The sequence below is a fragment of the Saccopteryx bilineata genome, chromosome 1 (genome assembly GCF_036850765.1).
Source record: "Saccopteryx bilineata isolate mSacBil1 chromosome 1, mSacBil1_pri_phased_curated, whole genome shotgun sequence".
NCBI lineage: Eukaryota > Metazoa > Chordata > Mammalia > Chiroptera > Emballonuridae > Saccopteryx > Saccopteryx bilineata.
The window spans coordinates 144,123,099-144,147,868 of NC_089490.1; the positions used below are offsets into that span (position 1 = coordinate 144,123,099).

General features: G+C 49.9%; 2 protein-coding genes across 6 annotated transcripts in view; one reads left to right on the plus strand and one right to left on the minus strand.

Moving 5' to 3' along the window:
• The window catches only part of MAST1 (microtubule associated serine/threonine kinase 1), a 41,730-nt gene extending 20,424 nt beyond the window's left edge, over nucleotides 1-21,306 (plus strand). For 3 of the 5 annotated variants that reach the window (XM_066271837.1, XM_066271845.1, XM_066271809.1), the window contains 17 exons: nucleotides 21-88; nucleotides 7,976-8,061; nucleotides 8,150-8,358; nucleotides 13,306-13,444; nucleotides 13,560-13,692; nucleotides 13,829-13,994; nucleotides 14,093-14,194; nucleotides 14,341-14,463; nucleotides 15,055-15,164; nucleotides 15,932-16,110; nucleotides 16,185-16,435; nucleotides 17,397-17,603; nucleotides 17,824-18,053; nucleotides 18,365-18,487; nucleotides 18,595-18,731; nucleotides 19,574-19,761; nucleotides 19,863-21,306. In XM_066271837.1, coding sequence (XP_066127934.1) covers nucleotides 21-88; nucleotides 7,976-8,061; nucleotides 8,150-8,358; nucleotides 13,306-13,444; nucleotides 13,560-13,692; nucleotides 13,829-13,994; nucleotides 14,093-14,194; nucleotides 14,341-14,463; nucleotides 15,055-15,164; nucleotides 15,932-16,110; nucleotides 16,185-16,435; nucleotides 17,397-17,603; nucleotides 17,824-18,053; nucleotides 18,365-18,487; nucleotides 18,595-18,731; nucleotides 19,574-19,761; nucleotides 19,863-21,118 — 3,707 coding nt within the window. In that variant the 3' untranslated portion in view covers nucleotides 21,119-21,306. The remainder of the gene's footprint in view (nucleotides 1-20; nucleotides 89-7,975; nucleotides 8,062-8,149; nucleotides 8,359-13,305; nucleotides 13,445-13,559; nucleotides 13,693-13,828; nucleotides 13,995-14,092; nucleotides 14,195-14,340; nucleotides 14,464-15,054; nucleotides 15,165-15,931; nucleotides 16,111-16,184; nucleotides 16,436-17,396; nucleotides 17,604-17,823; nucleotides 18,054-18,364; nucleotides 18,488-18,594; nucleotides 18,732-19,573; nucleotides 19,762-19,862) is intronic. The other 2 variants (XM_066271818.1, XM_066271828.1) reach the window with 2 other exon arrangements.
• Nucleotides 21,307-21,615: 309 nt separating this feature from the next.
• DNASE2 (deoxyribonuclease 2, lysosomal) lies at nucleotides 21,616-24,368 on the minus strand. Its single transcript, XM_066271858.1, has 6 exons — nucleotides 23,995-24,368; nucleotides 23,693-23,870; nucleotides 23,520-23,598; nucleotides 23,077-23,238; nucleotides 22,790-22,987; nucleotides 21,616-22,390 (listed from the first exon to the last, which is right to left on the minus strand). Exons 1-6 carry the CDS (start codon nucleotides 24,087-24,089, stop codon nucleotides 21,996-21,998), a joined length of 1,107 nt encoding a protein of 368 aa, XP_066127955.1. The 5' UTR covers nucleotides 24,090-24,368; the 3' UTR covers nucleotides 21,616-21,995.
• Nucleotides 24,369-24,770: the final 402 nt, after the last annotated feature.

Genomic DNA, 24,770 nt, shown 5'->3' on the forward strand with positions numbered 1-24,770 from the left:
CACTTTCAGTCCTTCCCTAGAAGTGGTGCATCTGGAGGAACAGGACAGTGGTGGCTCCAACACGCCAGAGCAGGATGACCTGTCTGAGGTAAGACCTGCATTCTGCACTTTGGTTCTGGCTGTACAGGTGGGACTCACCTTCTGGCTCTCTGCATGCAGTCTGGGTAGACCTCTTGGTCCCTGCGCTGAGTCTCAGTTTCCTTGTCTGTCAAATAGGTTAATAATAGCTCTTCTTCCATGGGCCTTTTTCTTTTCCTTGTGAGTACATATAACATAAAATGTACTGTTTTGACCATTTTAAACTGAATAGTTCAGTGTCTTTAGTACATTTACAGTGTTGTGCAGACATCACCTCTATCTAGTTCTGGAAGGTTTTCATCAGCCCAAAAGGAAACTACTCATTAGGCAGTTATTCCCCATTCTCCCCTCCTCCCGGCCCCTGCTTTCTGTTTCTAGGGCTTTACTTGTTCTGAACATTTCATGTACATGGAATCACTCACTCTGTGGCATTTTGTCTGGCAAAATGTTTTTAAAATTTATCCATGTTGTAGCATGAATCAGAGCTTCATTCCTTTTTAAGACCAAATAATATTTTATTGTATGGGTATATTATATTTGTTTATCCGTTGTCCACTGAGGGACATGGTTGTTTCTATCTTTTGGCTATTGTGTGACTAGTGCTCCTATGAACACTTGTGTACAAGTATTTGAAGAACTGTTTCAAACTTCTGAGTATATACCCAGCCAAAGAATTGTTGGGTGATATGGTAATTCTATGTTTAAGATACTAAGGAACCATGCATGAGGTTTTGATCGAGTTGTGTGTCTTCCCACGTTAAGAGCTCGACATATGCCATCATCTCACCCCCGCCACACTTTCGATGTTCCACATGTCTAGTGTAAACTACCTGTCATAATGACCATGGCTGTGTTTTCTCTGAACTGTCTAGTGTTTTTCAAAATTTTGAAGCAAAATATAAAAATCAGAAGGCCTCAAACCTAGGGTTGGGCCTTATTTTGAAAAAAAGCACCAGTACTAACAATACTATGGTGGAACCAGCTGGCGCTGAGTGGGGCTGCCCTATGATATGGGGTATCTACCAGTCACCCGCGGTCCCCACCTGGTCTGCCTAGCCCCTGAAGGCATTTGAGTTTCTAACCTTTGTTTCAAATTGAATCTATAAATTCACAAACACACACACACACACACAAGCACAAAATCTTTCCTATATATATGTAAATATATATATTTAAAAGAACTTCATTTGTTTAATTTTTTGAATAGGTAATGGAATGACATCACTCAAAAGTCTAAAACTCTAAAAAGGTATTTATCTTTAATTGTTGTTTGTAGGATTCTATATAATTCCATTCAATCAAACTTGTTAATTGAGTGATTCAAATCTTCCATCTCCCTATTCTTTTTTTTTTTTTTCTGGCCTGATTGATCTCATAGTTTCTGAGAGATATGTGTTAAATCCTTGTTTTGAGCAATTTCTCCCTGTAATTCTGTCAATTTTATGTCAGGTATTTTTAGGCTACATTCTTTTTTTATTATTATTTATGTATTTATTACACAATCAAATAATAATTTTAAAGTCATAACATTTTTTGAGCCCTGGCCAGTCGGCTCAGTGGTAGAGCATTGGCCTGGCGTGTGGCCGTCCCGGGTTCGATCCCTGGCCAGGGCACACAGGAGAAGCGCCCATCTGCTTCTCCACCCCTCCCTTTCTCCTTCCTCTCTGTCTCTCTCTTCCCCTCCTGCAGCTGAGGCTCCATTGGAGCAAAGTTGGCCCGGGTGCTGGGGATGGCTCCATGGCCTCTGCCTCAGGCCCTAGAATGGCTCTGGTTGCGACAGAGCAATGCCCCAGATGGGCAGAGTATCGCCCCCTGGTGGGCATGCCCGGTGGATCCTGGTCGGGTGCATGCTGGAGTCTGCCTCCCTGTTTCCAACTTCAGAAAAAAAAAAGCAGATTTGAAAATCCCAAAGAAGTGGATGTCAGCTAGACACTGCTCAGGTAGCCCTGTGCACAGAAAAGGGCGTGGGGCCCACCCAACCTTGCTGTAAATACATCGAAACTTCTTCAAGGTGCTGTTTTCTTAAACATGTGCTATGTCTGTTTGCATAACAGGAAATGCTCTTTCAAATGTATTAATAAATTTATACCCATCTTTTCAAAAAAAAAAAAGTCATAACATTTTTAAAGGTAAAGGAGACTTTGTGTCACAGCTGCATTAATAAAACAGACATCAGCCCTGGCCGGTTGGCTCAGTGGTAGAGCGTCGGCCTGGCGTGCAGGAGTCCCGGGTTCGATTCCCGGCCAGGGCACACAGGAGAAGCGCCCATCCGCTTCTCCACCCCTCCCCCTCTCCTTCCTCTCTGTCTTTCTCTTCCTCTCCTGCAGCCGAGGCTCCATTGGAGCAAAGATGGCCCGGGCGCTGGGGATGGCTCCTTGGCCTCTGCCCCAGGCGCTAGAGTAGCTCTGGTGGCGACAGAGCGACGCCCCGGAGAGGCTGAGCATCGCCCCCTGGTGGGCAGAGCGTCGCCCCTGGTGGGCGTGCCGAGTGGATCCTGGTCGGGTGCATGCGGGAGTCTGTCTGACTGTCTCTCCCCGTTTCCAGCTTCAGAAAAATGCAAAAAACAAAAACAAAAAAAACCCAGACATCAGCGTGACCGGGCGGTGGTGCAGTGGATAGAGCGTCAGACTGGGATGCGGAGGACCCAGGTTTGAAACCCCGAGGTCGCCAGCTTGAGCATGGGCTCATCTGGTTTGAGCAAGGCTCACCAGCTTGAGCCCAAGGTCGCTGGCTTGAGCAAAGAGTCACTCAGTCTGCTGTGAACCCCAGTCAAGGCACATATAAGAAAGCAATCAACGAACAACTGAGGTGCCGCAACAAAGAACTGATGCTTCTCTGCTTCTCATCTCTCTCCCTTCCTGTTTGTCCCTCTCTCTGACTCTCTCTGTCACAAATAAATAAATAAAAATTAAAAAAATAATAAGTAAATAAAACAGACATCAGTCTAAAATGTAACATTAAACAGGTGTTCTGTTCCCCTATTTAATAAATACATAATGATACACATAAAATTTCACTAACGATCTGAGATGCGGCAAATATTAACCCTTTGAAATAAACTGCCCAATGAATAGAGGCATGCTGCAAATAATCTGTATTAACATTTTACTGCGAGATGGAAAAATCTCCAAGATAACTACAAACTCAAACTTCTCATTTTATGTACCTGGCCTTGGCTTTTGTCTTCCTTTCTCAGAAAGGCTTCTGCACCCTATGACCCTAAGTCTCCAAGGACCTCAGTACAGACTGCTGTTGATGAGTGTATATTCGACCTTTATCCAGAACCTCCAAGGAAATCAAGAGCCCAAACTTGAAGAGGAGCAGCATTTCTTTGAACACTAGTTTTGCCCTGGCTGGGTAGCTCCATTGGTTAGACCAGTGGTAGTCAACCTGGTCCCTACCACCCACTAGTGGGCATTCCAGCTTTCATGGTGGGTGGTAGCGGAGCAACCAAAGTATAAATAAAAAGGTAGATTTAACTATAGTAAGTTGTTTTATAAAGATTTATTCTGCCAAACTTAGCAAAAATATGACATAAAGTACTTGGTAAGTAATTATTATTATATGCTTTAACTTGCTGTAACTCTGCTTTATAAATTTTATAAAGTAAAGTTACTTCCCTACTTTATAAATCACCATTACTGTGGAACCAGTGGGCAGTTAGGAAGTTTTACTACTAACAGAGATACAGAAGTGGGCGGTAGGTATAAAAAGGTTGACTCCCCCTGGGTTAGAGCATTGTCTCAGTATACCAACATTGTCAGTGTGAACCCCAGTCAGGGCACAGATAAGACTCAACCAATGAATGCATAAATAAGTGGAACAACAAATTGATGATTCACTCTCTTCCTTTCTCTCTCTCTAAAATCAATAAAAATAATAAATAATAGGTTTTTCTTTTATTTAAGTGAGATGAAGGGAGCTAGAGAGACTCCTGCATGTGCCCTGACAGAGATCCGCCTGGTAACCCCTGTCTAGAGCCAGTGCTCGAGTACCAAGCTATCCTCGGTGCCTGAGGCTGACACTCGGACCAACCAAGCCACTGGCTGCAAGAGGGGAAGAGAGAGAGAAGGGGGAGAAGGAGGGGAAGAGAAGCAGATGGTCATTTCTCTTGTGTGCCTTGACCGGGGATTGAACCCAAGCTGTCCTCACACCAGGCTGATGCTCTATCCACTGTGCCAACCTGCCAGAACCTAAAAATAATAGTTTTAACTGTTGAATGAGCTCTGACAGGCCACATGCATTTTATAAACAAACCAAAATATTGTCTTATTTTCTTTCTCTTTTTTCTTGCAAAATATTAAGTAGGCCATTCAAGTTAAAAAAAATTCAAAAAGTTTATGCCAAAAAGTACCAGTCCTTTGCAGCCTAACTCATTTATTTCTGGGCTGTGAAGTCATGTAGAGAGCAATCAGACAGTAGATGGTCCCTCCCACTGTCAGTGTCAGTAAAGCATTTGGTCAGGCAGGCTTCATTTCTGGTATATGGGCACACCATTAGATTTCTGGAATGATTTCTGAAGTTCTGGAACTTTATTTTACCCAGCATTTGTCAGAAGTCAGTTTAGTTGGTGTAGCAAAATGATAGCTGATGCTTTTATGGAAACCATAGACTTTAATTCCTGTGGAACATATGAAGCCCATACTCCTATGACTTTCTCTTTTTCTTTTTTTTTTCTCTTTTTTGTGACAGAGAGAGGGACAGATAAGGACAGACAGGCAGGAAGGGAGAGAGATGAGAAGCATCAGTTCTTCATTGTGGCTCCTTAGTCTCCTTAGTTGTTCACTGATTGCTTTTCCATATGTGCCTTGACTGAGGGGCTATAGCAGAGCAAGTGACCCCTTGCTCAAGCCAGCAACCTTGGGCTGAAGCCAGTGACCTTGGGCTTCAAGCCAACGACCTTGGGGTCATGTCTATGACCCCATGCTCAAGCCAGCAACACCACGCTCAAACTGGTGAGCCTGCTCTCAAACCGGCAACCTTGGGGCTTCAAACCTGGGTCCTCCATGTTCCAGTCTGACACTCTATCCACTGTCCCACCACCTGGTCAGGTTTCTATAAATTTCTGCATGAAGCCACTAAACTTGTAGTACATGATGCCTTGTGTCTGGCTGTTCATAGCTGCTACCTGAATAACTGCCCCAAGAAGTTTTTAGGCTACATTTTTAGGAGCATATCAGTTCAATATTTTTTCAATTTCATAGATCTTTTTGTGTAATATTTATGTAAATAGTTTCTTTGGCCTGACTGGTAGTGAAACAGTGGATAGAGTGTTGACCTGGGATGCTGAGGTCCCAGATTTGAAACCCCGAGGTCACCAGCTCGAGCATGGGCCCATCTGTCTTGAGCACTGGCTCACCAGCTTAAGCATGGGATCATCTCATGGTCGCTGGCTTGAACCCCAAGGTTGCTGCTTGAGCCAATGTCACTGGCTTGAGCAAGTGAGTCACTGGCTTGGCTGGAGCCCCTTGATCAAGGCATATGAGAAGCAATCAGTGAACAACTAAAAGTGCCTCAACTGCCCAACCAGTGGTGGTGCAGTGGATAGAGGGTTGGCCTGAGATGGCCCCAGGTTCAAAACCCTGCGGTTGCAGGCTTGAGTACAGGTTCATCTGGCTTGAGCACAGGCTCGCCAGCTTGAATGTGAGATCATGTCAATGGCTTGAGCTAGGAGTCACTGGCTTGGCTTGAGCCCCCACACCTGCACCATCAAGGCACATAAGAAGCAACCAATGAACAACTAAAGTGACAAAAGTGCAAGTTAATGCCTCTCATCTCTCTCCCTTCCTATCTCTCTTGTGTGCCCTAACCAAAAATCAAACCTGGGACCTCTATATACTGGGCTGACACTCTATCCACTGAGCAAACTGACCAGGGCTGAACGTACATTTGTAATTCTGATATACACCATAGTACCTTCCATTGGGGTTGTACCAATTTATACTCTCAACAGCAAGACATATAAAAGTACCTGTTTCTCCACAGCTTTACCCACAAAGTTTGTCGGCTTTTTGGAATATTTTTTGCCAATCTACTAGGTGAAAAATGGTATCTTGGGTAGTTTGAGTAGTTTTAATATGCCCTTCTGTCATTATATGTGAGGTCGAGTGTCTTTTCATGTCGTTAAGAACTCTTAATTCGCCTGACCAGGTGGTGGTACAGTGGATAGAGCGTCGGACTAGAATGCGGAGGACCCAGGTTTGAGACCCCGAGGTTACTAGCTTGAGTGCGGGCTCATCTGGTTTGAGCAAAACTCACCAGCTTGAACCCAAGATTGCTGGCTCGAGCAAGGGGTTACCTAGTCTGCTGAAGGCCTATGGTCAAGGCACATATGAGAAAGCAATCAATGAACAACTAAGGTGTTGCAACAAAAAACTAATGATTGATGCTTTTCATCTCTCTCCGTTCTTGTCTGTCTGTCCCTGTCTATCCCTCTCTCTGACTCTCTTTCTGTCTCTGTAAAAAAAAAAACAACCCAAAAAACCAAAAAAGAACTCTTAATTCTAGTTCACATATCATACCTATTTTTTTCTCTTCAGTTGTTAAACTTTTTGTTATTGACTTCTGGGAGTGTGTGTGTGTGTGTGTGTGTATTTTTTTTCTTTTCCAAGTGAGAGGAGGGGAAATAGAGAGACAGGCTCCTGCATGTGCCCCAACTGGGATACACTCTGCAACCCTGGTCTGGGGCTGATGCTCTGCCCATCTGGAGCCATGCTTGCAACTGAGCCATCCTCAGTGCCCCCAGCCAATGAGCTTGAACCTATCAAGTCATGGCTGCAGGAGGGGAAGAGAGAGAGAGAGAGAGAGAGAGAAAGAGAAAGAAGGGGGAGTAGAGAAGCAGATGGTAGCCTCTCCTGTGTGCCCTGGTGGGAATCGGACCCAGGACATCCACACGCAAGGCGACACTTTACCACTGAGCCAACCTGGCAGGACAACTTTTTTATATGTTAAGGTGATTATTCTGTAGGCTTTTTTCCTAGTAGAAAGAAGTTAGGGATATGGTTTCAGAGTCAGAAAGTCTTGGGTTCAAGTCCTGATTTTGTTACTCCCTCGCTGTGAGTAACATATTTTCCCATGTATAATATGCTCCCATGTATAAGATGCACTTTAATTCTGGGGCCCGAAATTTGAAAAAATAATGTATTATATAAAGTTATTGAACTCAAGTTTTATTCATCATAAAATTCATACAGCTCCTCATCACTGTAAACTCCCATCCATTAGCTTGTCCTCATCTGTGTCTGATGACGAATCATTGTCTTCAACAATGAGTGCAAAAACAAGTGCAAAAAAGCAGGAAATGCAAGTAAAAAACCGACAACCACTGTATAGGATGCACCCAGTTTTTAGACCCCCAAAGTTTTTTGTTTTTTGTTTTTGTTTTTTTAATTTTTTTACAGGGACAGAGAGAGAATCAGATATAGGGATAGATAGGAACAGACAGACAGGAATGGAGAGAGATGAGAAGCATCAATCATCAGTTTTTCGTTGCGACACTGTAGTTGTTCATTGATTGCTTTCTCATATATGCCATGACCGTGGGCCTTCAGTGGAGTAATCCCCCACTTGAGCCAGCGACCTTGGGTCCATGCTAGTGAGCTTTTTGCTCAAGCCAGATGAGCCCGCGCTCAAGCTGGCAACCCAGGGTTCTCGAACCTGGGTCCTTCCGCATCCCAGTTCGATGCTCTATCCACTGCGCCACCGCCTGGTCAGGCGACCCCAAAATTTTTTGTTTTTGTTTTTTTAAAGATGCATTTTATACATGGGGAATACAGTAACTTTGTTACTTGGATGAAGGACACACCCCCTCTGTGCCTCAATTTACCCATGGGTAAAATGAAATAAAAGTCCCAATATTATCATGATGATGGTAGTGGTCTCCATCTTTCCCCTGCAGGGCCGCAGCAGCAGCACCAAGGCTAAGAAACCTCCTGGAGAGACTGACTTTGAGACCATCAAGCTCATAAGCAATGGTGCTTACGGGTGAGCCACCCTGGGCTCTGGCACGGGAAGGTCACAGAGACCAGGTGTCTCCGAAGTGATGGCCAGTCCTCGCTCTCTCCCCCTGCAGCACTGTCTACCTGGTGCGGCACCGGGACACCAGGCAGCGCTTCGCAATGAAAAAGATAAACAAGCAGAACCTGATCCTGCGCAACCAGATCCAGCAGGCCTTCGTGGAGCGCGACATCCTCACCTTCGCAGAGAATCCCTTTGTGGTCAGCATGTTCTGCTCCTTTGAGACCCGACGCCACCTCTGCATGGTCATGGAATATGTGGAAGGTGTGGCTGCCTTGAGGGGCTGTAGGGAAGATGGGGGATTCATGTTGGTCAGGCCTGCTTGAGTCCCAGTCACCATATACATTCCATTTGCTTCTTTCTTTCTTTCTTTCTTTCTTTCTTTCTTTCTTTCTTTCTTTCTTTCTTTCTTTCTTTCCTTCTTTCTTTCTTTCTCCTTCCTTCCTTCCTTTCTCCCTTCCTTTCTCCCTTCCTTCCTTCCTTCCTTCCCTCCCTCCTTCCTTCCTTCCTTCCTTCCTTCCTTCCTTCCTTCCTTCCTTCCTTCCTTCTTTGCTTCCTTCCTTTCTTTAACTGTTTATTTCTGTCGAGCCATCTATTAGTCTATCTGTTTTCATTTTATTCAATATCAATACATGCATCCAATTATCCATCTATTCTTCCATCTATTGATTTGATAATCCATCTGTTTTTTCATCCAAACATGTTTGTCCATTTTACATCTATTTTTAAAGAATTAATAGAGCCTGACCAGGCAGTGGCGGAGTGGATAGAGCGTCGGACTGGGATGCGGAAGACCCAGGTTCGAGACTCCGAGGTCACCAGCATGAGCGTGGGCTCATCTGGTTTGAGCAAAAGCCCACCAGCTTGAACCCAAGGTCACTGGCTCCAGCAAGGGGTTACTCGGTCTGCTGAAGGCCCGCGGTCAAGGCACATATGAGAAAGCAATCAATGAACAACTAAGGTGTTGCAATGTGCAATGAAAAACTAATGATTGATGCCTCTCATCTCTCTCCATTCCTGTCTGTCTGTCCCTGTTTCTCCCTCTCTCTGACTCACTCTCTGTCTCTGTAAAAAAAAAAAAAAAATTAATAGACTTCATTTTTTAGAACAGTTTTAGATTTATAGAAATTGATTGGAAAGTACATTGAGTTCCCATATACCCTCTTTCCCCCAGTCTCTCATATTACTTATATCTTTTTTTTTTCATAGACAGAGAGAGAGAGGGATAGACAGGGACATGAACAGACAGACAGGAATGGAGAGATGAGAAGCATCAATCATTAGTTTTTGATTGTGCATTACGACACCTTAGTTGTTCATTGATTGCTTTCTCATATGTGCCTTGACCGCAGGCCTTCAGCAGACCGAGTAACCCCTTGCTCAAGCCAGTGACCTTGGGATCAAGCTGGTGAGCTTTGCTCAAACCAGATGAGCCCGTGCTCAAGCTGGCGACCTCAGGGTCTCAAACCTGGGTCTTCCGCATCCCAGTCTGACACTCTATCCACTGCGCCACCGCCTGGTCAGGCTAATTATATCTTGCCTTAGTGTGGTGCATGAACCAATATTGACACATTATTAACTAAAGTCCATAGTTTATATTAGAGTTCACTTTATGTTGCACATCTATTTTTCATCCATCCATCTTTTTATATGTCTAGCCATTTGTTCATTTATCATTTTATTCACCTACCTACTCACCATGTATCCATCTATCAATACCTATTTATTAATTTATCCATCCATTCACTATCTGTATTTTAATTAATTAATTCAAACTTTATTCTAGCAGTCATCTCATCTTGCTATCTCTAGCTATTCATCTACAATTCATCCATCAATTTATCTATCCACTTATCATTCATCTATCCATCAACCACCAATGTATATATTTTTCATCTGTTCATCCATTCATGCTTATATTCATCCAAATGTTAATACATCATTGCCCCAACACATGCATACTATGGTTATTAGAACATACATGATCTCATGGGGCTACAGCTATGCCATACCTAAGCCTTAGTTGACAATCCTTTCAACAGATAATGCCTCATTGTCTCCCTTACACCACGTGTTGTGCTAGGTGCTCTGGGGGTCAGACAGATACAACTCTCTTCTATGGAGGTTAAATTCTAGGTAGACAGTAAATAAGCAAAACAAGCCAAAGGTGATCAGGTCGTTTTATATAGTAAGGATGGTAATGAGGACCTTAAGGCTCAAGGAGGCCATAGGAGCCTCTGAGACCTGCACTATACCTGAAAGAGGGGATCCCAAGCACAAAGTCTCTTAGGTGTGAAGGTATCTGGATTTCTTTTTAAGTGAGAGGAGAGGATATAGAGAGACAGACTCCTGTATGCACCCAACTGGGATCTACCTGGCAACTCCTGTCTGGGGCTCATGCTCCAATCAACCGAGCTATTTTTAGCACCTGAGGAAGTTGCTCAGACCAACCGAGGTATCCTCAATACCCTGGGCCAACGCTCAAATCAATCAAGCCACTGGCTGCAAGAAGGGAGAAGAGAGATAGAAGGGAGAGAGAGGGGAAGAGAAGCAGACGGTCACTTCTCATGTGTGGCTTGACCTGAAATTGAACCCAGGACTTTCATCTGCTGGGCCAACGCTCTATCCACTGAACCTACTGGCCAAGGCCTATCTGGATTTTTTTTTCTTCTTCTTTTTTTTTTAGAGAGTCAGAGAGAGGGATAGATAGGGACAGACAGACAGGAATGGAGAGAGATGAGAAGCATCAATCATCAGTTTTTCGCTGCGACACCTTAGTTGTTCATTGATTGCTTTCTCATATGTGCCTTGACCGGGGGCCTTCAGCAGACTGAGTAACTCCTTGCTAGAGCCAGCGACCTTGGGTCCAAGCTGGTGAGCTTTTTGCTCAAGCCAGATGAGCCCACGCGCAAGCTGGCGACCTTGGGGGTCTCGAACCTGGGTCCTTCCACATCCCAGTCCGACGCTCTATCCACTGCGCCACCGCCTGGTCAGGCCTATCTGGATTTTTTTTTTTAATTTTTTTATTTTATTTATTCATTTTTAGAGAGGAGAGGGAGAGAGAGACAGAGGGGAGAGAGAGAGAGAGAGAAGAGGGGAGGAGCTGGAAGCATCAACTCCCATATGTGTCTTGACCAGGCAAGCCCAGGGTTTCGAACCGGCGACCTCAGCATTTCCAGGTCGACGCTTTATCCACTGCGCCACCACAGGTCAGGCCCTATCTGGATTTTGATGCAGCAATTTTCAACGAGTGTACTGCGAGAATTTTTGAAACATGCAATACCTGACTAGTCAGTGGCACTGACCTCTTTTTTTCCCCTTATGTTGTAAAATAAAAAATGACAACAGCCAACACAACAATAACCATCTGGTGTGAACAAATCAAAATTATACCCTTTTTTTGTAAGATAAGCAAAAAATATATTTTTGGGTGTGCTGCAGAATTTTAGTAAATAGTTTGTGTGTGCTGTGAGATGAAAAAGTTGAAAATCGCTGCTTTGAGGAGCAGCAAGGAGGCCAGTGGGGCTGGAGTCAAGTAAACAAGTGAGAGGGAGGGAGAGGGTAGATGAGAATGGAGAGGTAAGGAGGTTAAGAATGCAGGGCCTGTGCTCGCTTCGGCAGCACATATACTAAAAAAAAGAATGCAGGGCCTTGCAGAGCCCCAAATGGCATTGAATTTCATGCCAAATGTAACAGGCAGATACTGAAGGGTTCTAAGCAGAGATGGCATAGTCTGACTTGTTTTAAGAATATTTATTTAGCTGCTGTGCAGAGGGCAGAAGAGGCAGACCAAGTGGGAGGCAACTGCATGAGTCCAAGGTCATACAGAGGAGGAGAGAAGTGGATAGAATTGGGGTCTCTTTGATGGGTTGAGCACACAGTAACTGTGTATTCTTGGTGCCTCCTGAACATCGCCCAGCTTCAAAGTCTCATTTGGAAGTCAACTCAGCTTTGTTCTTAGTGTATATGTCAGTGTTACCTGGGGTTGTGGCCCAATGCAGATTCCTAAGTTCCACTCTCAAAGAGTCTGATTCATCAGACTCAAACAAAAAGAGAAAAAAGAAAAAGAAAGGAAGACATTTGGTGACTCATGTGAACAAAACACTCATTGCTTTCAGATATGGTGGTATCCAGATGCTCAAACCAAACTATCAGGAATCTCTCCATTTCTTGGCTCTTCTCTCCCATGTGTGGACTTCCCCTTAGCCAGGCCTTGATATAGCAAGGTTGCCATCTAGCAGATCTCACTTATGTCCTGATAGCTTAGCAATCTGTGTGGGGGAAAAAAAGTGAAAGTTGCCAGGCTGAGCAACTTGGGCTAGCTGCTGCCCTTGGAAGGAAATCTCGTCCTTGTAGGAAAAAGGAGAAATGTGGCCCTGGCCGGTTGGCTCAGTGGTAGAGCGTCGGCCTGGCGTGCAGGAGTCCTGGGTTTGATTTCCAGTCAGGGCACACAGGAGAAGCGCCCATCTGCTTCTCCACCCCTCCCCCTCTCCTTCCTCTCTGTCTCTCTCTCTCTTCCCCTCCCGCAGCCGAGGCTCCATTGGAGCAAAGTTGGCCTGGGCGCTGAGGATGGCTCCATGGCCTCTGCCTCAGGGCTAGAATGGCTCTGGTTGAAACAGAGCAATGCCCCAGATGGGCAGAGCATCGCCCCCTGGTGGGCATGCCAGGTGGATCCTGATCGGGCACATGCGGGAGTCTATCTGACTGCCTCCCTGTTTCCAACTTCAGAAAAATACAAAAAAAGGAAAAGAAAAAAAAAGAAAAAGGAGAAATGCGTATTGGGAGAGCCTAAATTACAAATGCTGATCACAGTAAATCTGGTGGGGGACAGGAATCTACATTTTAAGGCCCCAGACTGTCAAGATTCAGACTTCAGGAGGCGGTCAAGGGCAGTGCTCCCAGACTCAGTCGGTAATCAGGTACCAACCAATCTTTGGTACCAACCAAACCTCACCTCCACCATCAACCACCTGCATCATCCAACCTCTCTCTGAGTCTCAAATCAAACCAACTTTGGAGGATGGTTGAGAGGACAAGAGAAGCCTGGCACTACCTGTGTGACCTGGGGGACCCCTCTCTGTGCCTCAGTTTCCCTTAGCTGTAAAGTAAGGGCAATGTGAGGTGAGGATGTGGTGCTATGGTGCATGTCAAATGCTCAACTCTAGGTCAGGGGTGCCTCCCTCTTTACATGAGCCTACTCCTCATGCACAGGGGGAGACTGTGCCACACTCCTGAAGAACATCGGGGCGCTGCCGGTGGACATGGCCCGCATGTACTTCGCAGAGACGGTGCTGGCGCTCGAGTACCTGCACAACTATGGCATTGTGCACCGGGACCTCAAGCCTGACAAGTGAGCCTTAGCCTTTCCCACCACCCACTCTCTGCCCCTCTGGAGGCCCTGGAGTGGAAGGGCCAGGAGAGAAGTAGGCAGGCCTCATCTCTGAAACCCCTGTTTGTGTTTGCAGCCTCCTCATCACCTCCATGGGCCACATCAAACTCACAGATTTTGGCCTCTCCAAAATGGGGCTCATGAGCCTCACCACTAACCTGTATGAAGGCCACATTGAGAAAGATGCCCGGGAGTTCCTGGACAAACAGGTGTGTGCGCGGATGTGGGGATCACTGTGGGGGGAGTTAACCAGCAGGACTGTGGGGCCCAGGGCGTAGTAGGGAGTGCAACTCCCCCTTGAGGCCCCTCCTGTGGCCAGGGTGCAGGCTGATGGCCTGCCCCCAGGTGTGTGGGACCCCAGAGTACATCGCACCCGAGGTCATCCTGCGCCAGGGCTATGGCAAGCCGGTGGACTGGTGGGCCATGGGCATCATTCTCTACGAGTTCCTGGTGGGCTGTGTGCCCTTCTTCGGAGACACACCCGAAGAGCTGTTTGGACAGGTCATCAGTGGTGCGTGCATCCTCGGTGGGCAGGAGGGGGATGGGACATGGGCTGACCCAGGGACTTCTGGACCCCAAAAGTGACCCCAGCCCCACCTTGCTCTGCAGATGACATCCTGTGGCCTGAGGGAGATGAAGCCCTGCCCACGGATGCCCAGCTCCTGATATCCAGCCTCCTGCAGACCAACCCCCTGGTCCGGCTTGGGGCAGGTATGGGTTCGGCTGTACAGAGAAGCTGAGGGCTGGGCTCCAAATGCTGTGGCCCTAGAGTGGAAGATGGAGGAGTGGCTGGGCTTCTGGCCTGACCAGCTGTCCTGGAATTCCTTCCTGGCCCCCATCCACTCCTTCCTTCCCAGGGGGTGCCTTTGAGGTAAAGCAGCACAGTTTCTTTCGAGACCTGGACTGGACAGGGCTGCTGAGGCAGAAGGCAGAGTTCATTCCCCACCTGGAGTCCGAGGATGACACCAGCTATTTCGACAGTGAGCTGGGAAAGGGTGTGGCATCTGGTGAGAGGGGTCTTCCAGCAAGGCCTGGGATGGAGCCCTGCTGGGTAGGAGACAGAGGAGAGAGATGGCAACCTCCCAGACAGAGGAGAGAGATGGCAGGAGGGTGGCCTGCATAGGAGTGGGGCTCAGTCTGAGAAGTTGGTAGGAAAGGAGGTTGAGGGGTAGAGGTGGGGCCTGAGTTCTTGAGAGGCACCTGGGCCTGGGTTAGGGGACTGTGCTACAACCGCCGCGAAAGAGGCAGAGGCAGAGGCAGAGGCAGAGGCAGAGGCTGGCCTGAGGAGCCAGGGTGGAGAGCACCGCAAGTGGGGTCTGGGGGTGTGGCCTCTGAAGGCCAGGCTAAATAGAGCCTCTGAAAGTTGGACAGGAACTCAGCCTGGCGGCAGGGTCTGAATCAGATCCTAGATTGGGACAGGGGCATGGCAGGACTTGCAGCCCTGGTTTGAACTCGGCTCCTGTAAGGGTGCGTTCTGAGGAGTGGATGATCCACTGTGGATTCCTGCCCTGGGTCCCGGCTCACCGGCCTGCTCTCCCTCCGCCCTCCTCCGCTCCCCTCTCCACCCTCAGCACGCTCAGATAGGTATCACCACGTGAACTCCTATGATGAGGATGACACGACGGAGGAGGAGCCTGTAGAGATCCGCCAGTTTTCCTCCTGCTCTCCACGCTTCAGCAAGGTGAGCCAAGGCTGGGCTAGGGGTGTGGCCAGGCCCGGGGAGGGTGGGGTGAGATCCGGAGGCGGGTCCGGGCAGGGGAGGGTCTTTGTCTTCCAGCAAGGTTGTAGAAGGAAATGGAGGTGGTCCTGAGTGGGGTGGGACTGAGGAGGCTGAGGATAAATAATCAGGTCCCAGGGCCCCGAGGTCTCAGGCTGGGGAAGTTATTGAGTGAGAGGGATTCTGGGAGTGGTGATACTGCTTGGGGTCGAGGGGGGGGGAGGCAGCATGGTGGTGTCTGGGACACTGGGCATTGGGCGGAATCTAACAAGAATCTGGACAGTTGTGGTAATGAGGACTCAGAGATCTAGATCAGGGGTTCTCAACCTGTGGGTCGCGACCCACAAGTTTAGAACCGCTGGTCTAGATCTAGATGAGGCGGTGTCAGGACCTTGGAGTGAAGAAGGTGAGCAATGGGGGGGGGGGGGGGGCGGAGCAAGTGTGCAGGGCCCAGTTTGGGGTACACATGATTGGCTGGGGCCTGGGAAGATAGGGCAGGAAAGGGCAAATTTTTCAAGCTATGGGCAGGGTCTAGATATGGCAGGGCCTAACTATATGGGGTGGGGTCGCAGCTGAAGAATTGTAGGTGGTTGGGGACAATTCAAAGTTGGGCGGGGTCCGGCCTTGGGAGGGCAGAGTGTGTCCAGTAGATGGAAGCCGATTGGTTCAGGAGTGAAGGTGAGTCCTGGGGGTTGGACTTGCCTCCCACCACTACTCACCCTCCCTTGCAGGTGTATAGCAGTATGGAGCAGCTGTCGCAGCATGAGCCGAAGACCCCCGTGGCGGCAGCGGGGGGCAGTAAGCGGGAGCCGAGTGCCAAGGGTCTAGAGGAGAAGGTGGCCAGCAAGCGGGAAGGCCTGGGTAGCCTGACCCTGCGCGAGAAGACCTGGAGAGGCGGCTCCCCGGAGATGTGAGCAGGGGCAGGTCTAGGTTTAAGGAGTGGTGATGAAGGGGCGTGGCGCCTCTGACCACGCTCCCTTTCAGCAGCAAGCGCTTCTCGGCGTCTGAGGCCAGCTTCCTGGAAGGGGAGGCTAGTCCTCCGTTAGGTGCGCGCCGCCGTTTCTCTGCGCTGCTAGAGCCCAGCCGCTTCAGCGCCCCTCAAGAAGATGAAGATGAGGTCCGGCTGCGCAGGCCTCCCCGGCCCAGCTCTGATCCCCCAGGCTCTCTGGACGCGCGGGTCCCCAAAGAGGCAGCTCAAGGGGATGGTACCGCCAACACCAGGGACCTGGAAGCCAGTGAGTGCCTCCACCTACCGCCTTCCCTAGTTCCCCAGAGGCCATATTTTGAGCATTCGATAAACCCGGTACTGTTTATGCCACATCTCATGTACTCTACACTAAGGTAACCTTTTTTTTTTTTTACAATGAAAAGGAGGACAAAGCCTGTAGCACAGTGGATAAAGCGATCGACCTGGAAATTCTGAGGTCCCCGGTTCGAAACCCTGGGCTTGCCTGGTCAAGGCACATATGGGAGTTGATTCTTCCAGCTCCTCCCCACCTTCTCTCTCTGTCTCTCTTCTCTCTCTGTCTCTCTCTCTCCCTTTCAAATATATATATATATATATATATATATATATATATATATATATAAAGGAGGACAAAAATAAATAGAAGAAAACATTTTAAATAAAAGAAACATTTTATTCGTTGCAACAATAATACACTATAATATGATAAATGCATAATAAGAACATTTGTAATGTTTTATATTGTAATTATGCTTACATGCCTGTTAATTTTTAATAATAATTGTAAGAAAAAGGTACTCATTTAGATACAAATACTTCACATCACACACAATGGATCGACTCGGCATCAATCGAATACGGACATTTACAGATTAGTCTTCCAATATCAAAGCGGAGGACATGTAGGAGGACACTTTTCGAGGGAGGACAGAACTTAACAAAAGAGGGACCGTCTTCCCTAAAGGAGGAGGATGGGTCACTTTATCTACATACTCCAATCTGGGTTCTCATCAATAAGAGGAACACCTCGCATTCCGTGCTTGGTCATCAACAAATGTATTTGAGCACTTTTTTGTATCAGGAGCTGTGCTAGATGCATGTTACTTGCTCTTAGGAAGCTCACAGTCCAACAGGGTGAAAAGTGGGGAAAGCATTCCAGGCAGAGTGAACAACACTTGCAAGAAATCTGTGATCTTAATCTGACTCCCAACCTACTTGCTCTGTTGCAGCTGACCGACCGCGCCCAGGAGACCTCTGCCCACCTTCAAAGGATGGGGACCCATCAGGCCCAAGGGCCACCAATGACCTGGTTCTGCGCCGGGCTCGGCATCAGCAGCTGTCAGGGGACCCCACGGTAGAGAAGTGGACTTCTCGAACTGGGGGCAAAGTCATAAAGTCAGCTTCGGCCACTGCCTTATCTGTCATGATTCCTGCAGGTGATGCTGGGTCCCACCTGGCGGGGGGGGGGGGGGGGGGGCTGTGCCCATTTGTGCCAGGACAGGCCAATGAAGACACGGTATTTTTTCCTGTCCAGTGATTGGCACTGGGGTGGATCAATGAGGGCCCTGGGACTTTGACTAGGAAGGAGGGAGGAGCATATACGGGGAGAGCTGTGACTGTTTAGCCATGACCTCTGACCATGGTTCTGTTCTGCAGTGGACCCCCATGGAAGCTCACCCCTGGCCAGCCCCATGTCCCCCCGATCTCTCTCTTCCAACCCATCCTCGAGGGACTCCTCACCCAGCCGAGACTACTCACCGGCTGTCAGTGGGCCCTGCTCCCCTATCACCATCCAACGCTCTGGCAAGAAGTACGGCTTTACACTGCGAGCCATCCGAGTCTACATGGGTGACTCTGATATCTACAGTGTCCATCACATTGTCTGGGTGAGCACTCATAGGTGGAGTCTGTGTTCTAAGGTGAGGTGGGGGAAGAGGAGTCCCCCCAACTTTTAAGGATGAGGGACAGTTTAATCTCTGGATCCAGGCAACTTAGATGAAACTCCTATGACCCTCAGTGTCCCTTACCCCTCTGAGCTTCTGTTTCTTCTGTTGTAAACTGGGAAGAATAATTACTTTTCATAAGGTGCTATGAGGATTACAGTGCATGCAGAGCTAGGTGTCTGGCACATAAGCTTAGGGAGCCTTCCTTGTTACTGATCCTGTTAATCCTGCCCTTTGTGGTGTCTGGTCCTCAGCACGTGGAGGAGGGGGGCCCAGCCCAGGAGGCGGGCCTGTGTGCCGGGGACCTCATCACCCATGTGAACGGGGAGCCTGTGCATGGCATGGTGCATCCTGAGGTCGTGGAGCTGATCCTCAAGGTGAGTGCAAGGGAGAGCACACTGTGGGTAGGGAGGAGAGGAGAACCTGTGAGCTGGAACTCCCTGAATAGCTTCTAGCAGAGCATTTGCCTCCCTTCTTCCTCCAGAGTGGCAACAAGGTGGCAGTGACCACAACACCCTTTGAAAATACTTCCATTCGCATCGGCCCTGCAAGGCGCAGCAGCTACAAAGCCAAAATGGCTAGGAGGAACAGAAGACCCTCTGCTAAGGAGGGCCAGGAGAGGTGGGTGGAGTCAAATACAGTGGGTGGGGCTATACACAGCGGGCAGCTGGAACTCTCCAGTTTTTGAACAGTGGGCAGGGCTAAGATGGGAGGGCCACAAGTGAGACCTAGAGAAGAAATGTGGGGACCACCAAATGAAGGGTAAAAACAAGAGGACAGAGAGGGAGGGGCTGGGAAAGGAAGCTGTGGAAAGGAAGCTGTGCCAGGTTCCTGGGCTGGAAGAAAAGCATTGTGGGAGTATCCTAGGCAGGTGGTCAGGGCCAGTAGCTCTGGAGTAGAGAGGATGCAGTTCAGAAGGCGCCTTGGCCTGTTGGACGTGTTTAGATGACTGGGAGGGGCTAGCAGAGGGGATTTCTATCTTGAATGAGCAAGCCAGGGGAAACTGGACTGAAACAATTTCTTCCCTTATAGGTAGCAGGAACTAGAGAGGTTAGATAGGGCCAGGAGAGAGTTCTGTTTTGATCAGTGGGTTTGCCTGAACAAGTCGTGAGTGGGATTTAAGTGAGAAGCCAGACCGAACTGAGTCAGATGAACTTCTTGGTATCTTTATAGGTGGGTTGTACCTGGGGGGAGGGGTTACAGATGGGGCGGGGCCAGAAAAGATTGGTTCTTCTTTGATGGGTGTCTCTAGCTTGGACTGGGAGTGGTCAGCAAGAAATGAGTAGGGCCTGAAGTCGGAGGGGCCAAGTGGACCAGTGCTGTGGGAGGTTCTTTTGGTTTTGATCAGCGAGTTGTAACTAGCTGGAGAGGGGCCAGAGAAGTGGGCGGTCCCAGGTGCTGAAATGAGAGAAGCCAGTTCTGGAGTCTGGTCTAAGGTAGATAGCCTTCTCCTTGTCCCCCAGCAAGAAGCGCAGCTCCCTCTTCCGCAAGATCACAAAGCAGTCGAACTTGCTGCACACTAGCCGCTCGCTGTCATCGCTGAACCGCTCGCTGTCGTCCAGCGACAGCCTCCCAGGCTCGCCCACCCATGGGCTGCCTGCGCGGTCACCCACCCACAGCTACCGCTCCACACCCGACTCCGCCTACCTAGGTAGGCTCTGTGCCTGCACTGGGCTAAGCGCTGGGTGGCGGGGGCGGGTCTCCTGTCAGTGCTTGCGACGCAGCGCAACACCCGCTTTTGCCCAACCACAGGTGCCTCATCCCAAAGCAGCTCGCCAGCCTCAAGCACGCCCAACTCCCCGGCATCATCGGCGTCGCACCACATCCGGCCTAGCACTCTGCATGGCCTGTCGCCCAAGCTGCACCGCCAGTACCGCTCTGCGCGCTGCAAGTCGGCCGGCAACATCCCACTGTCGCCGCTGGCGCACACGCCGTCCCCAACGCAGGCATCGCCCCCTCCGTTGCCCGGCCACACAGTGGGTAGCTCGCACACAACACAGAGCTTCCCTGCCAAGCTGCACTCATCGCCACCGGTGGTGCGACCGCGCCCCAAGAGTGCGGAGCCTCCACGCTCGCCTCTCCTCAAACGTGTGCAGTCAGCGGAGAAGCTGGGAGCCTCGCTTGGCGCTGACAAGAAGGGTACACTGCGCAAACACAGCCTCGAGGTGGGCCACCCGGATTTCCGCAAGGACTTCCATGGTGAGCTGTCGCTGCATAGTCTGGCTGAGTCTGATGGCGAGACGGCCCCGGTCGAGGGTTCTGGCATGCCCCGGCAGGTTGCTGTCCGCCGCCTGGGCCGCCAGGAGTCGCCTCTCAGCCTGGGCATGGACCCGCTGCTGCCCGAGGGCACCCCCAGGCCAACCGGGGCATTGAGTAAAGAGGAGTCCTCTGGTAGTGCGGAGGCCTGCACCCAACCCCGTGCCACAACTCCCGGGGCCCGGTCCCTGGAGCGGGACACCAGCGGCACCCGGCACCAGGGTGTGCAGACTGAGGATGGTGTGGGCGGGGCGCCCAGGGCCGTCACCAAGGCTGCACTGAGCCCCGTACAAGAACACGAGACAGGCCGGCGCAGCAGCTCGGGTGAAGCGGGTACACCCCCAGTGCCCATTGTCGTAGAGCCTGAGCAGCCTAGGGCCAAGGCCGGGGTGCCGCAGCCTTCCAGCTCGAACTCTAAGGGGTTGCAGGAATCCATACCCCTGGCGCCTCCTGCACCAGAGGTGCCCCGAGGTCAGGAATGCTGGGTGCTGGAGGTGGTGGAGGAGCGGACCATGCTGAGTGGGCCTCACTCCAAGCCCACCTCCCCCAAGCTCTCCCTGAACCCCCAGACTCCTTCTCTAGCCTCTACAAAAAATGCATCAAGCAGCACAGGACCCCCAGCCCTACTGTCCGCCTTTCTTGTCCCTGCCACAAAGCCTGAGGTGGGGCTGACTTCCAGGTGCCCTACTGAAGCTGTGCCCCCAGCAGGCCTGACCAAAAGGGCACCCTGCCCTATGCCCCCTGGCCCATAGCCTACATACAGGTGCCCGCTGGCCCTGCACTGTACAGCGCCTATATACATATGTACACATATAAATAAAGTGTGTCCATGCTTTGTGAGCTTTCTGGGGCTTGCCCCTCCTACCCTGGCAGGGAAAGGTTTCAACCCTCTTGCTTGTGAGATTGTTGAGAGGCAGAACTCCAGTCCCAGTTACCATAGAGAGAGGAGGTGAGTCTTATGTAGAACTTTCCTTATGGTCCCACTTTGTGTCTCACCAATGAGTTAGCTACTCCCAGACATTCAGGAAGTTGCAATGCTGTTCTGAGTCCCAATGCCCACCTAAAAAAACGGTTAACAGCCCGATCTACCAATTTCCCTTTATTCCTCACAAATCCTGAGAGGTGTTGTGGCTCCCATTTTGCAAATAAGTAGACTGAGTCACAGATTAACGCACATGGTTAAGGTTACACAATTAGGAAGGGACCGTATTGCGATTTAAACAGAAGTACAAAATGGCTTCTAAGCCTTTACTTTTATTTATTTATTTATTTATTTATTTTGTATTTTTCCGAATAAGTTAGAAACGGAGAGGCAATTAGACAGACTCCTGAGGTGCCGACAGGAATCCACCCTGCATGCCCACCAGGGGGCGATGCTTTGCCCATCTGGGGCGCTGCTCTGTTGCGGCTTGAGCCATTCTAGTGCCTGAGGTGGAGGCCATGTAGCCATCCTCAGCACTCAGGCCAACTTTGCTCCGGAGCCTTGGCTGCGGAGGGGAAGAGAGAGATAGAAAGAGGGAGGGGTGGAGAAGTAGATGGGCGCTTCTTCAGTGTACCCTGACCAGGAATCAAACCTGGGACTTTCACACTCCAGGTCGACACTCTACTGCTTAGTCAACCAGCCAGGGCCTAAGCCTTAACTTTTATATGCTCTGCTGGACTTCCTGGAGATATGCTATTGTTCTCCTCCTCACAGGGCTCCCAGGCCTTCACCAGAGGCTTGAAGGCCTTCCAGAGGGCAGACAGCTGGGCACACAGTATGCTCCCACCTCGGGACTCCTCTGCTTTGTTCCGATTCATGTCACCCACACAAGCCCAGGGCCCTTCTGGGGCTACACACCACTTGGAGTGGTCCTCTGTGGTATTGAAGGTGGGCCCAGCTGGCCCGGGGAAGGCTATCTGGGTCACATCTAGCACTTGCTGGGCCCTGGAGCAGTTGGAGGGCAGGATGTTAATAGTATGTTGCCAGAACTGGACCTGCAGATTGCTGCTAAGGGCTTCTGCCAACCAGCCAGAGTATAGGTCTGCAGAGGATGGAGAAAGGCCATGGATAGGGTTAGGGTCACTGCTAGGGAATCTAGACCACTATCCTTCTCTGAGTTGTCAATTCCAAGGAATAACAACATTAAGACTTAACAACCCTTACTAAACACTTACATGCATCACTTCATTCACAACAACCTTTTACAGTAGATATTAGTATCCTCTATTTTTTTTTCAGATGGATAAACTGAGAGTCCAGTTAAATCATACACCACACAACCAGGAACCAGTAATTGAACCCAGGTCTGTTGGTTGTCTACCTTTCATGTGTTTATGGTTCCCAACGAGTTCTAGTTCCTATCTCCAACCCGCCCTCAGCCATGGACATATCTGACACAACCTCTGTAAAGATTTCTTCAACCCACAATCTCAGCGCTTACCATCTCCAAATTTTCCAAATTTGGCAAAGCTCTGGAAGGTGGCCCCTGCTTTTGATATGAGTGTTAAACTGCTGTTCCAGGGTCTGTGCTGAACATGGTGGCCCTCAACCACCTCCCCCAGCTCAGGTAATTTCTTGAGGAAAACCCCTTCCAACTTGTGGTCATACACGTAGGGGTAGGTGTAGTTCAGTTGTCTGCCTGGGGGGCAAGCAGAGAAGAAAATGAGGGGCTGTCCCGCAGTCTGGCCTGGGAATCAGGGATCACCCTGCCTTCCTGTCCCTACTCACCAATCTTAGAGAACTGGTCTAAGGGAAAAGACACGCAGAGCAGGGTCTGCCCATATTTTTGGGCATGAGAAGGCCAGTCGTATGCAGCATTCTGAGGTGGAGGGAACTCGGGAACGCTGTGGACCAGCCAGAATCCCCCTTCTTTGTCCAGAAGCAGCACACCTGGATCAAAAGACTGGATCAGGGAAACTGCTAAAGGCATCCCAACAAACACATGTGCGACCAGAAACGTCCTCAGTTTGCAGGGAACCTGGAGAGGGTATGGGCAGTGTCTGGACCACTGCTGAACTCTTTCTACAGCCTGCCTTTGTCAAAGTCCAGAGAAGGGACAACGTTTATATAAGATGAGGAACCCCGCTCCTGCTCCTGCAGGTCAAGAGTTAGCTGGGGGAACATGCATAAGGAAATCAGAGCCTTTCCCTAGCCCCCAATCCGAACCTCACCTTTCGTGTGCCCCCGTGTGGAAGAGCTCTGAGTCCCGCAGTATTTAGGAGGCTGGTCATTGTAAAGTAGGAAGGCGAGCTAGGGGAGATGCACGGGGCGACGTGAAGTTTTACCCAGGCCGGCCCCTCCCTAGAGTCCCACCCCAGGCTCTGCCGGCACCCCCATCCTTCACCTGGCTGGTGTTCTGGTACAGCGGCAGCAAGCTGCGGCCTACGGCTCCCTCCAAACTGTCAATGGACACGGCGCCATCGCGCCAACCCCCTGAGCTCTCATCCAAGTACTTGTACTGAAGCCCCGGCTTAGCTCCAGCCCCAGGCCTGCTGTGGGCCGGCAGCTTGTAGACAACGAACCTGAAAATTGAGGATGGGCAGAAATGAAGGAAGAGGAAGAGAAGGAGCCCCAGGCTTCACCCAAGAGCGCAACAATCCCCAGTCCGGTCCCGGGGGAATGAATAGTGGTCGCCAGAGCACTCACCAATCCACAGGCTGCCTCGAGTCCCCGTAACAGGTCAGGGTCCCTACAGGGACCCATAGCAGCGCGGCTAGGAGCAGCGAGCTCCGTGCAGCCATGGGGCTAGAGTAGAGGAATCTATGTTGGGACCAGCGGGCACCGGGTCACGAGTTGGGCAAGGCGCCGTCCCTGGTGACTTTCATTTCCCCAAAACCTCTTGGGAACCCAGGGCGTGACAGCACAAACTGAAAACCCCGCCCTTGAAGTGAGGAGCAGAGATTTGAAAAGAGAATATCTGGCCCTCCGGGGGCAGGTCTTCCTTCCGGGTGGTCACTCCGCATAGGTCTTGCCCTTATCGGGCCAGCCTATGGTTGCCTCCTACTGGAAGGAGACTCGACCCTTGATAGGCTTCACCCTTTGACTCGGCCCAGACCACGCCCTTTTATGGCAAAGTGGTTTTTGCGCAGCCCACATTCACCACTCCTGGCCAATCACAGCTCACATCTCTTTCGATTCTGGCCAATCTCAGTCCACTCTCCCGCCAGATCCTCCTCTCTCCGTTTCTGGGTGAGAGGCAAATTTGTTTTTTTTTTCCTTTCCAGCTTTACAGCCCAATGTCCAACTCTTCAGACTTTTGCTCTCTTAAGGAGAGTTTGTGCTCCTTGTCCTCTCCCTTTTCATTCTGCATGTTTTCACAGGCTCCCCCTGTGCTAACCAAGGAGTCACTTTGGATTATGGCAAGCCCCTGTGAATGCCCCTGAGGTTCAAGGCAAAGGAAAGAAGGATGTAAACTGATCTTG